The sequence below is a fragment of the Schistocerca nitens genome, chromosome 9 (assembly GCF_023898315.1).
Source record: "Schistocerca nitens isolate TAMUIC-IGC-003100 chromosome 9, iqSchNite1.1, whole genome shotgun sequence".
Taxonomy (NCBI): Eukaryota; Metazoa; Arthropoda; class Insecta; order Orthoptera; family Acrididae; genus Schistocerca; species Schistocerca nitens.
The window spans coordinates 447,482,284-447,495,864 of record NC_064622.1 but is presented as its reverse complement, the minus strand read 5'-3'; the positions used below and the strand labels follow the sequence as shown (position 1 = coordinate 447,495,864).

At 44.7% G+C, this 13,581-nt stretch overlaps 1 protein-coding gene across 1 annotated transcript in view; it reads right to left on the bottom strand.

The window, feature by feature from the left end:
- The window catches only part of LOC126203595 (solute carrier family 15 member 4-like), a 62,311-nt gene that overhangs the window by 24,365 nt on the left and 24,365 nt on the right, over positions 1-13,581 (bottom strand). Inside the window, exons 4-5 of the mRNA XM_049937958.1 lie at positions 13,467-13,538; positions 10,516-10,642 (exon numbers count right to left, since the gene is read on the bottom strand). Of these exons, the coding sequence (XP_049793915.1) occupies positions 10,516-10,642; positions 13,467-13,538 (199 nt within the window). The remainder of the gene's footprint in view (positions 1-10,515; positions 10,643-13,466; positions 13,539-13,581) is intronic.

Sequence of the window (13,581 nt, the reverse complement as noted above, 5' to 3'; positions counted from 1 at the left end):
GAACTCTAGTTTACATGCCAGCACAGTACAATATACACCGATGAGCCTAGGCCTAAACATTATGACGAGTGCCACCTGTTGGCGCTATGGGCATGACACAGTATGCAAGGCATGCAGGTGGAGGAGCAACAAATGGGGAATCATTCAAGCAACAATACAGACCAAAAACAGAGGAGCTCACCGACACAAGTGTCTTCAACAAAGGGAAGACTGTTATGACCTTGCAACAGGGACTGAGCATCTCAGAAAGGGTGAAGCTTAGCGGCTGAATGCTACTGTCGTGAGCATCCATGGAAAGTTACTGATGGACAATGAAACTGTGGGTAGGTGACAAGGTGTTGGCTATCCACACCTCATCACAGATTGTGTAGGTCAAAGGCTTGTCCCCTCTGTAAAGCCCAATCTCATAACTTGTCCAAAACATCATATAATAGGAACAATGACATTATTAAGCGAACTTATAATTTACAGTACTAAAATGAACTTAGTTAACAAAACTTAATCAAGACATTAAAACATATTAAATAATATTGCACTATATTGTGTGGTAATGAAAATGGTTTCCATGGAGGGTTTAATATGTTCAAATTCCAAAACAAGTCCAGGAAATAGCAGCCTGAATACCTTTGTTATTTTCTGCAAGCAAATTGTCTAAGGTACACAGTTCATCGAACTTTATGTAGATTAGCAAGTGGAGTGGATCCTGGAATTCACCATGTCCACAGCTTCATCAGTACTTATGTAGTGCCATTTCTTCGAATTTTCTTTTCACTGGAATGAGCCAGTTCTTAGATGATTCAGGACTTTCAGTCATACAAGGGAGTTCAAAACCCCCAGAAAATTCCGCCTTCAGGATGTTCCATGGCCCTATTGCGGACAAGTTCTGCGAGAGTTATACTTAATGTTTATTAGGTGATAAAGAAACTGCTTTGGTCAATTTTAAGAAGCTCTTTCTTTATTTCAGTCTCATTGGCTGAGGAATATGTCCAGATATTGTGTCTGGGGTTTGTTTCTTGCTTTTCTTTTCCAAGAGTACCACGATGGTGCAGGCACAAGTGTTTTGGAGCACATAGCTCAGCACACATTGTTGAACGTGGAGCTCTCCAGCAGACAATTCCTGTGTGTTTCCACGTTAACCAAACGACATCGTCAGTTACATTTGCAGTGGGACTGGGATCACTGAGATTGGACCATGGGTCCATGGAAATGTGTTGCCAATTAGATTAATCCCATTTCTTGTTACACCAGGTCAATGGACTTTTCCAGATATGCTGTGAACCAGGCAAATAGCTGCTCAAAATTTGCACAGCGTGACGGATGTGGGCCAGTGGAGGACAATTTTATGGTATGGCCGACATTCACCTTTCACCTGAGCTTATATGGGACCTGTGATACTAACCAAAGAGACCACAAAAGATATGGGCTAATGAAGATTACTACAGGCCAACTGTATCCCTTCACAGTTGATGTATTTGCTGACAGTGATGGCAGGATAACTGTTCCTGTTACAAGGCCAGAATTGTGCTACAGTGGTCTGAGAAGCATGATAATGAATTCACATTGATGTCTTCGCAACAGAACTCTCCTGATCTTAACCTGATGGAACACATCTGTGGCACTGTTGGGTGCTAGCTCCACATGCACAAATCACTAGTCTGTAATTTACAGGAATTGTGTGACCTGTGTGTTGATATCTCGTGCCACATACTTCTAGAAACCTACTAAGGACTTGTCGAATCTGCGCCCCACAGAATCACTGCTGTATTGTGATCCAAAGGTGAACAAACACTATTAAGCAATTATATATTTTGAGTTATAAGTAAGAGCTTGACGTGCAACTGGGGTTGGCAGGAGGTGAGGTGGTGGGGCTGGGATTTTCCGGCTTATTATTATAATTAAATTAGCTGATACTATCTGTATATACATACTAATATTCATGATAGTGCTTGATACAGGTTACTGTAATTTGCGACAGACCTGATCACATCTACATGAGTCATGTTTATATTAAAATGTGATATTCACATCTAGTGAACTGGTCAAAACATTTATTTGCCTTCAATAAGGATTTATTTGTGTCTTTTGTGAGATATTTGCAGGCAGTGAGTTTTGTAATTATTAAAAGTATTTTTACTGGGTGACTGTAGAGTCCATCAAGAATGATTTGTAAATCTTAGAGAAGGTTTGTCATGACATTACCAACCTGAAAATTAAATATGTAGTTAAGGCAAGGTGGAATACCTCCACATGCTATACTACCATTTCTTGCATAAGAACTATATTCTCTGTTACTTGCATAATACACATATGCATATACACTCCTGGAAATTGAAATAAGAACACCGTGAATTCATTGTCCCAGGAAGGGGAAACTTTATTGACACAATCCTGGGGTCAGATACATCACATGATCACACTGACAGAACCACAGGCACATAGACACAGGCAACAGAGCATGCACAATGTCGGCACTAGTACAGTGTATATCCACCTTTCGCAGCAATGCAGGCTGCTATTCTCCCATGGAGACGATCGTAGAGATGCTGGATGTAGTCCTGTGGAACGGCTTGCCATGCCATTTCCACCTGGCGCCTCAGTTGGACCAGCGTTCGTGCTGGACGTGCAGACCGCGTGAGACGACGCTTCATCCAGTCCCAAACATGCTCAATGGGGGACAGATCCGGAGATCTTGCTGGCCAGGGTAGTTGACTTACACCTTCTAGAGCACGTTGGGTGGCACGGGATACATGCGGACGTGCATTGTCCTGTTGGAACAGCAAGTTCCCTTGCCGGTCTAGGAATGGTAGAACGATGGGTTCGATGACGGTTTGGATGTACCGTGCACTATTCAGTGTCCCCTCGACGATCACCAGTGGTGTACGGCCAGTGTAGGAGATCGCTCCCCACACCATGATGCCGGGTGTTGGCCCTGTGTGCCTCGGTCGTAATGCAGTCCTGATTGTGGCGCTCACCTGCACGGCGCCAAACACGCATACGACCATCATTGGCACCAAGGCAGAAGCGACTCTCATCGCTGAAGACGACACGTCTCCATTCGTCCCTCCATTCACGCCTGTCGCGACACCACTGGAGGCGGGCTGCACGATGTTGGGGCGTGAGCGGAAGACGGCCTAACGGTGTGCGGGACCGTAGCCCAGCTTCATGGAGACGGTTGCAAATGGTCCTCGCCGATTTGCAGGGAAGTGGCGGTGCGGTCCCCTACGGCACTGCGTAGGATCCTACGGTCTTGGCGTGCATCCGTGCGTCGCTGCGGTCCGGTCCCAGGTCGACGGGCACGTGCACCTTCCGCCGACCACTGGCGACAACATCGATGTACTGTGGAGACCTCACGCCCCACGTGTTGAGCAATTCGGCGGTACGTCCACCCGGCCTCCCGCATGCCCACTATACGCCCTCGCTCAAAGTCCGTCAACTGCACATACGGTTCACGTCCACGCTGTCGCGGCATGTTACCAGTGTTAAAGACTGCGATGGAGCTCCGTATGCCACGGCAAACTGGCTGACACTGACGGCGGCGGTGCACAAATGCTGCGCAGCTAGCGCCATTCGACGGCCAACACCGCGGTTCCTGGTGTGTCCGCTGTGCCGTGCGTGTGATCATTGCTTGTACAGCCCTCTCGCAGTGTCCGGAGCAAGTATGGTGGGTCTGACACACCGGTGTCAATGTGTTCTTTTTTCCATTTCCAGGAGTGTATAAATTATCAAACTTCTTATTCCAGCTGTATTTTTCTAAAGTTTGTCATCAGGTACATAGTTAACAACCTGCTGATAAAACTGCAATTAGTTGATATTGAAACATTTAAAAATACTAAAAAATTCCAATTCATTGTAATGATTTGCACCTCAAAATATGACCCACTATAGTTGGAGTGACAAATGATGGTGGTCTAATTTACGCTTGTTCTGTGTACCCACGTCACGCACTCTCTGACAGCCAGTGAGTGATCAGTAAAACTCCGAGTGGTCTGCTGTGAATGTTGTACCCAATACAAGCATTAAATGGAATCACATAAATATGTTAGGGAAAAAAAACTACTCTGAATAAAGCCATTGGCTCCAACTCTGCCTAAATTATTGCTATTATACAAATCTTCAGACAAAACATTTACGTAACGTTTCACATAACCCTCTCAGTTGTCTATATAGTGTCCAAGTAAGGATCAATCTGATAGAAATACAGGGGTTGGACAAAAATAATGAAACAACATCAGAATTGGATGCTTGAACATAAATTCAGATGCCAGCCAAGCCTGAAAGTTGTGCTGCTGTATTTGACCATGGGCACCTGAGCAACATCCTCAGTATGTTGCAAATGCCAGTCATGGTCAGAACAGTGTACTGTGTAGTTGTGACTGCATTATGTCGGAGCTAAGTGAATTCGAACATAGGCAAATTGATGGTGCTCGTATGATGCGTGCTTCTGTAACAAGGTAGCTGAAGTATTTGGTGCTTCACGAAACACTGTATTGAAGATTTATACAACATAAAGGGAAAGTGGAAAATCAACATCCACTCAGTCACAACACGGATGAAAGTGTGTGTTAAGTGATCATGACAGACAGTTGCTGAAGAGGATTGTGATGAAAAATAAAAGGACGACAGCTTCAAAAGTCACTGCAGAACTGAATGCAGCAGTCATAGGTGGTGCAAAAGACATAAAACCTGAACTATGGCACAAGGGAAAGCAGTCATTTTGTCAGATAAGTCTTCTTGCATGCTGTTTCAACTGCTGACCAAGCTTACATCCCAAGAGTGAATCACGGTCAGAGGGGAGGGGGGGATACGGGGTGTGGGAGGTGGAGAGGGGGGGGGGGGGGTGCAACAGGTTCGGTGATGATTTGAGGAGCCATACTGTGGTATTCCTGCCAAGGGTTTTGCGGCCATTTTGGCTGATCAGGTCCATCCCATGCTACAATGTTTGTTCCCCAATGGTGATATCAAGTTCTAAGACAACAGGCTCCTGTTCATACTGTCTGCATTGTCCAAGATAAGGTTTCGTGAGCACGAGGATGAATTTTTGCATCTCCCCTAGCCACCACATTCACCATATCTCAATACATTTTACCCTCTGTGGTCTACTTTGGAGAGAAGGGTGCATGATCGCTACTCACCTCCATCACCATTACCTGAACTTGCCACTTTTGATGGAATAATGGTATAAGATCCCTTTGAAAATCATACAGGACCTGTATTTATCCATTCTGAGGAGAGTGGAAGCTGTTACGAATGCCATCAAGCATGATGATGTGTTGTGTTTTTGGTGTTCCCATATTTTTGTCCACTTCCTGTATTAGACATCTGCAGATTTATGATAAATTGTAGACGGAGTGGCTAATGAGATATGGAGTATTCGTACTGGCATTTAGGTTATCTACTTTATACAGTAGTCTTAATGTACATTTCTGTAGAATGAACACTTTTTTAATACCTATGCTGCAATGTCCCAGAAGATAATGCCATAGGATGGAACTGAATGAATATGGAAAGTATAAGAGCAATCCTGTCTGCAGGTCAACCCAGTGAAAACATACATTGCGGAAAGTTATTTCCTGCACTGTCCTTATTCTAACAGCCACAGCTTCAAGAGGAGTTTGAAGGAGCACAGGTTCGCTACACACCAAATTCAGGGCATAGGTGCATACTCCACCTGACACACTATTATATTTGCTACAGTTTTTGAAATATCACCTATAGCTGCAAAGGGCAGGGATCCGCACTGTCAGGAACCAGGTTTCCTGGAGCACAAAGAAGAAAGCAAGTGTAAAGCTTAACAGTTGTCATAGTTCAGCCAGGTGGTGGAAACAACTGTCACAGATCCACTGGAGGAGGACGTTGGCTGGAGGCTGGAAAGGCATGGAGGGATCAAGGAGCCAGTTTACACGTCAGAGTCCCCTGTTGCCACCGATTGAGTACGTGTGCGATATTCATAGGGTCTGAGGGTCTGGCAAGATCTCGGTCCTCGGGAGACACCAGAATCCCACCTTGTCCTCAGATGCAGAGCTTATCAGTAACAATGGTGTGGGGGCCACTGCAATTTCTTATATCTTGGGGGCCTTTTTTTATTTTTGGATGTCTCTCACTGCTCCTGGGGCTTCTCTGGGTGGTAGGACTTCACTGATTCAGTCTCAGGGACTGAGGAGGATCTTGAAGCACTACGACCAGCTGCCTGTGGATTCTTCAGCCACTGGCTGGTGTCCTCTTTCCCACTGGTAGGAACCTGGGAAGGGAGTGATCCAAGGGATCCCTTCCTAGTGAGAGGAGCCGAAGAAGACATGTTTCTCTAGCTAAGAAGTGGGGACTTATGTCCCCAATGGTTGTGGGGTGAGGTTGGGGGAGGGCATTGCTCATGAAGTAGGTGTTGCAGGAGCAACAGGCAGAGGAGTGCCCCCTCACCGACAAGGGTGCAGATGCAGTCTTGAGACCCTGGGGACCAACTATAAATGGCGGAACTGATGGGGCTGGAACCATTGTTGTAGCTGCAGTGTAAGATTATGTCATGCTCACAGGGTTTAGCCTTTCAAATTTCCTCTTAGCCCTTGTGTAGGTCAGTTGGTCCAGGGTCTTGTATTCCATGATTTTCCTGAGAATCCTGCAGTCAAATGAGCAAGGGGAGTGGTGCTCGCTGCAGTTGACACAGACGTGAGGTGGGGCACACGGAGTATTGAGATGTGATGGACGCCCACAATCTCGACATGTGATGCTGGAATTACAGCAAGAAGACATATGCCCAAACTTCCGGAACTTAAAGCACCACATCGGGTGAGGGATATATGGCTTTAGATCACATTGGTATACCATCACGTTTACCTTCTGGCGTAATGTGTCACCCTAACAGGCCTAGATGAAGGTACTGGCGGCAACCTGATTATCCTTCAGACCCCTATGGAAGTGCTTGATGAAATGGAAACCTCATTGCTCTAAACAGACACACAACTCATCATCGGACTGCAAAAGGAGGTCCCTGTGGAAAGTAATACCCTGGACCATATTTAAGCTCTTAGGGGGTATGATGGAAACAGAAACAGCCCCCCCCCCCCCCCCCCCCCTCCGGCTTGTCATAGGCAAGTAATGCCCATGCCTAGGCAGAGGATTCTGTTTTTATCAGGACTGACCCAGATCACATTTTGGACAATCCCTCCACGTCCCCAAACTTGTCCTCTAAATACTCCACAAAAACTGAGGCTGCATCGACTGGAAAGATTCCCCACCAGCTCTTGTACATTCTAGGTACTGGGAAAATAAGTTCTATCTTTAGCTTGGCATTCCTCCCATGGTGTCGCCAGGGAGGGGAATGATTTGAGGTCATACTGCCTTGCATGGAACTGAGACCTTGAAAGCTTGGAGACTGCTGGTGTTTGACCACCTGCAAGAGGTGACACAGTCTGCTTTATGGTGGGTCATCTGCCCTGATGCCATCCACTCCAACCAGGCGCCCTCCCCAAGGATGCCACCCTGCCTCAGCAAAGGCCACCTGGCAAGATGACCATTGCCGGGGTCCTGATACCCCAGGTAGATGGGCATCTACTCCTTGGCATATGTGGGGAGTTAATGGCGCAGAGCAATTGCTGTATAGTCAGGAGGCTACAACCAAGAGGGTACATGGTGACCCCATCACAGCAGACTGGCCACCATGCTGGATATCATGTGCAAACAAGTCCATTATCATCATCGGTGCAGAAATACACACTGCACAGTGGATGGAGGAAACACGACTGGGAAGGTGTCCTTGCCCAGTGGCTGGAGAAGGAGTGGAATTGCAGATCCACAATGATAAAGGTGGCCTCCTCTTCGCAATAATTTTGAGGTCAAATCCTATAGGAGACCATTACAGAAAGGCCAAAACATTTGAGACTCTGTTTAGTCACCTCTTACAAATGGCAGGAATACTTCGGACCTATTCTAACACTGGAACCCGCAGGGGGAGAAGTAGTCTGTCCTGGTGACACTGAATGACAGACGAATGTAAACAGTACAAAGGGAAAAGGTGAAGTGAGGAAGGAAAATGCAGATTGCAGCTGCTTAGAGCTGGGTGCTCAGGGAGATGGTCTGACTGTGAATCACATCCTACATGAGCAACACAACTAAACCATGAGATGGAATGCCATCCTTGGAAAGGAGGGGCGAGTCAAAGATCAAAGTGTACCAGAAAGAAATGTGAGAAGTCAAAGTGGTCATGAGGGCGCAATTTTGTATTCTGGATGCAGAGAACAGGCGGACACTGTGATTCCAAGAGCAGCAATAATTCCTCCTTGTTGGATCTAAGGGTGCAAATGTTTCATTGGAGGGGAGTCATGATGAAGAAAGGGGAGGAGGGAAAAAATGACAAGGTGTCACCTCAGCAGCTGCCAAGTGCCAGCCTTTGAAGATACTCTTCTATAGGACACAGAGGCTGGAGGATCCTGGTCCATGAGATCTGCAGAGGCATCAGCATTCTCCCTTGGTCAGTCTGCAGAGTGCAAGGCAGAAAAATCATTGGCAGTGTATCAGTGACATGGAGATCAGCTGGGTGAAGGTATCATGCCGTGATACCATTGAAGGGGATCTCCGAGTCAGCAAAAGAGAAGACCATTCGCCCTTGTTTGATTTCTTGGAGCCTTTGCAGTTGGCTAATGGCAATTCAGATGTTTGTTGGCTGGAAGGACATAGGAAGTCTTTGCGGGACTATTCCTTCTGTCCTTTCCGGCCTGTAGGCTGTGTAGCAGGTGACATCACCATGTTGTGGCTGGAGGGATGGAGGAAGCTTTTGCAGGAGTACTCCTTCTGATCTTTCCAGCCTGCCGGTTGTGTAGCAGGTGATTTTGTTACGTGATGTGAAAATTTGGTGGCCTGTAGCACAGCTGGAGGAGGAGGAGACGGGGATGCTACCATAACACTGGGCAATTTTACAACTGCAGTGCTGAATTTGAGATCACGTCTCCTTGGCCATGTCCTTCATGGAGAGAGATGTAGGAAGAGTAGTACTGTAACTGCCAGATGGTAAAATGCAGGTTTCCGGCAAGCCAACAACTAGTGAGCGACAGGATAAGGCACTTTTTCCCTCATCCTGATCTCATCGAGACACGTGGGATGAGTGATGGGACACAGCATCTCTGAGGTAGCAATGAAATGGGCATTTTTCCATATGACCATTTTACAAGTGTATCACGAATATGAGGAATCCAGTAAAACATCAAATCTCTGACATTGCTGCAGCCGGAAAAAGATCCTATAAGAATGGGATCGACGATGACTGAACAGAATCGTTCAACATGACAGAAGTGCAGCCCTTCTGCAAATTGCTGCAGATTTCAATGTTGGGCCCTCAACAAGTGTCAGCATGCAAACCATTCAAGGAAACATCATTGATATGGGCTTTCAGAGCCAAAGGCCCAGTCATGTACCCTTGATGACTGCATGACACAGAGCTTTACGCCTCACCTGGGCCCGTCAACACCGACATTGGACTGTTGATGAGTGGAAATGTGCCTGGTCAGATAAGTCTCATTTCAAATTGTATCAAGTGGGTGGACCCTGCATGTCAGCAGGGGACTGTTCAAGCTGGTAGAGGTTCTGTAATGGTGTGGGGCGTGTGTAGTTGGAGTGATATGGAACACCTCATACATCTAGATACAACGCTGACAGGTGACACGTACATAAGCATCCTGTCTGATCACCTGCATCCATTCATGTCCATTATGCATTCTGATGGGCAATTCCAGCAGGACAATGCGACACCCCACACATCCAGAATTGCTACAGAGTGGCTCCAGGAACACTCTTCTGAGTCTAAACACTTCTGCTGGCCACCAAACTTCACAGACGTGAACATTATTGGGCGTATCTGTGATGCCTTGCAACGTGCTGTTCAGAAGAGATCTCCACCGCCTCGTACTCTTACAGATTTATGGACAGCCCTGCAGAATTCATGGTGTCAGTTCCCTCCAGGACTACTTCAGACATTAGCTGAGTCCATGTCATGTTGTGATGCAGTAGTTCTGCATGTTCTCAGGAGGCCTACATGATATTGGGCAGGTGTGCCAGTTTCTTTGGCTCTTCAGTATACAATATTCACTGTTAACAAGTCATTGTCTTGGTATATAATAATTGTCATGACCAACAGTTGGTAATGTAAAGACAAGGCAGTGAGTCCTTTGTTCTACTTGCGAACTCATGTAATCGTTCTCCTTTCCATGTAAGTACAGTTCACCATTACTTGACATGACTGAAGCAGCAAGTTTATGCATATAACTGGGCAGTGGCAGAGACTCAGGAACCAAGATGACAAGCTCAGAGATGACATCACTGCACCTGCTGGCAAGTTTAAAGTGGGTACGGAGCTTATTTCTGATCTCTAATAGTCATGAGCCTACTTGCTTTCCCATCACTCATTCCAGCAAGCACAGCCAACATTGTTGTGTGAAATGCTTTAGTTACGGAATTGCACTTGTTCTACATCTGAACTGTTAAACCATCTAAAGAAATTGCAAAAATAAAAAGTGCACTAATGCTACTAACCAATTCGCTTCAGAAGAGTTACTCTGAGGCCCATACGATCTAAAGCAGGGTATATGACGCTATTCATCATTGGAATAAGAGCCAGGATGAACACCTGATCGAAGAGGCTCAACCACGCTGTTGGCATCTAAATAGAGAAGACATCAAATTACACCAGTGAACAAAATTTACACAAGAATACACAGTATAATTAATTTTTAAATTTACTTACAAGTAAAACTTAATTTTTGAAATCTAGTAACAAAATATGTCAACACAATAGTAGGTAAGTTACTTTTAATCAAACAATATGTTTCAGCAAAAAGTCTTCATAAACATCAAGCAGATGTCAGAGTAAATAATTCATGCAAAAATAAAATCTGAAAGCTTGTAAATCAGCAACAACTGCAAAGTTCCCATGGTTCCTGTGACTGAATCCACATACATTATTGCACCTGGAAGCACACCCACTACAGTGCCTCAGAGGCTCATACTAACAATGCTTCAATCAAGAAACCAGAAACAATAGTTTAAATCAAAACAGACTGTAATTTAATAAGTTCTGCTACCATCAATATGGGCAAAACTTCCAAGTACAAATAATATAGAGCTGTTACCTAGTCTATATCATGTTTTGATTTTATGGTCTGTTCTTCTACACTAGCTCATGGATAATATGGGTCAAATTTAAAGTCCACTCAACATCTATGTCATCAGAGATGGAACAGTAACTTCATACAACATGGAAGGGGGATGAAGTCAGTCACGGGCAAGCAGAAATAGAAGAAGAAGAAGTTATAGTAGTAGCCGGAAAAAAACATTAGAAACTTACATTAGGATTGCTAAAGTTCCTAATGCCTACTCCTTTCATAACATCAGTCCTGCATCTGCAAAGTGTATCAACTTGCTCAGTCAAATAGTTAGAAATAATTTTTAATGCACTGAATCATGATTTGATACATTATCTCATTTATAACATTTCCTAATACAGAACTGCAGGCTGTGAAGCATTTAATTTGAATGTGACACTGAAGAAAGATAATAGCCTGTATTCAGCATCTGGGTTCTCTGCAGACCCAATTCTGCTTGTTGTACAGTTAACACATGCATCACAGTTTGAAAATGAAATGGTGCAGCAACTGAAAACATACTCCAAAGTTGAAGTATTCAGGACACTACCATCCTTGTGGGAAAAATGTTTAAACCGCACACAGATACATCATGAAATTCTAGCGATATGTGGACCATACACAATGTCACATCCTGCCACAGTGAAATGGGTTCGGAATTTTGACCAAAGCAACATGGATGTGGGAGATGCTGAACAGGGAGGAAGGCCATCGACATCAGCCACAGATGACAATTGTCAAACAATCAAGGAACTAATCACAGCAATCACAGATTGAGAATTACTGGGAAAGATAGGAAAACAAGAAAATAAAACAGGGAAGAAACTAGAGTGGAAAATGTAAATACAACTGCAATGAACAGAAATTTGAGATGGGCAGGAAACATAGCAAAATATAAGAAAGGGATGAACTAATGGTGCATAGATGAAATCAAAGAACATGCAGGGGCAAGGGGTTGTGTATGGCTGAAAGCCATAAAGCATGGAAAATTCTGAAAAATATCCTTTATCCAGAAGTGAATGTCACTGGGCTCATTATGTATTGATAAACAGAAACTAAATATAAAACATTTTTAAACTCATCAACAGAGTCCTGAAAGTACATGCTACTATGGATTTCTCCTTCTTGCTAGTCCTGCAGGATACAGAAAGTTAATAAGAGTACTAACTAGAAAGACATTATATTTTCCTCACAACATTTAGAGATGTTATCCTGATAAGAGCGTCTTGTTTGCTCCAGCTACACTGTTACCAACTATGATTATAATTTGATATTTCTACTATTTTAGCGTCCCAGCCATATGTATAGTAATCAGATAATCACACAAGAAAACAAATATTAATGAATATAGTGTCTGCCACCCCTACCTGCAAAATTAATTATTTATGTTAATTAGAGGTTCTTTTGTGTTTATTGCTGTATCACTGTCATCTGAAAGTGAGATTAGTACCCTGCAATGTCCGGTATCAACACTTCCGGCAGCCATTAAGAGGTGCCAGGGGGCTGTTACATGTGCCTGGCTGCAGACATCGAGCTGGACATAACACCCAGCTTCCCGTTGGCTGCAAGACACTTTGAATTGTGGTCTCCCACCTCCAGACAACCACCACCATACCCCAAGCTGATTCAATACAAATTGGCAGACCCACATCCCCAGGTTCAGCATAGTCAGAGGGGCCCCCCATGGAACAGAACCCTTCCATCTCCAGCACCACTGGCATTCAGCGCAGATCTGGAGACCAGAACAGGCTCCAGGTGGTTCCAGCAGCAGTATGCCACCTTCCCCACTGCAAGTGGTGGACACAGCAACACCAGGCAGTGAAGTAGACAGCAAACACTTAACTGGCCACACACACCTTCACCCTACCATGCAGAAAGGGACACTTCTGGTTGCACAAACAGATTAAAGAGGGGAAGGATGCTGTATCCCTGTCCTCTGACAGTGAGATCAATACCCCATGCCAACTGTGTGGCACATGGGCCCTAACACTGATGTGGGGCCACAGATAAATCATAGCTGCCAGGCAGCTGCAGGACACTTCAACCCTTGCTGGGCTTAAGTCTGTACCTCGCTTACAAGGCACTTTAGTAGGCTGGCTGCTTACTGGATTTCAACTGGACTGTATTTTGGATTACCGTTCTACAATTTACTTATGGTTTTGCTTGATGCTGGACTATTCTGTCATGACTCCACATTTTTCAATGACCCAAGGCAGTCTGGAACTGCAAACTATCAAGAGATTACGCCATATCCATATTTTCTGTAGTAAAGAGTGTGTTTCACATTAGCGGGTATAATACTTATCATTTTCACTTCATTTGCAATACAAAATAAATACTTACATTGAAAACATGCGAATTCTCACCAAATCCAATCTTTAAGTGTACCCCCTGTTCCTGGAAGCCCGTTTCAATCTGTGAAAGAATTGAAAACATACCAAAATTATTGATAGCATAA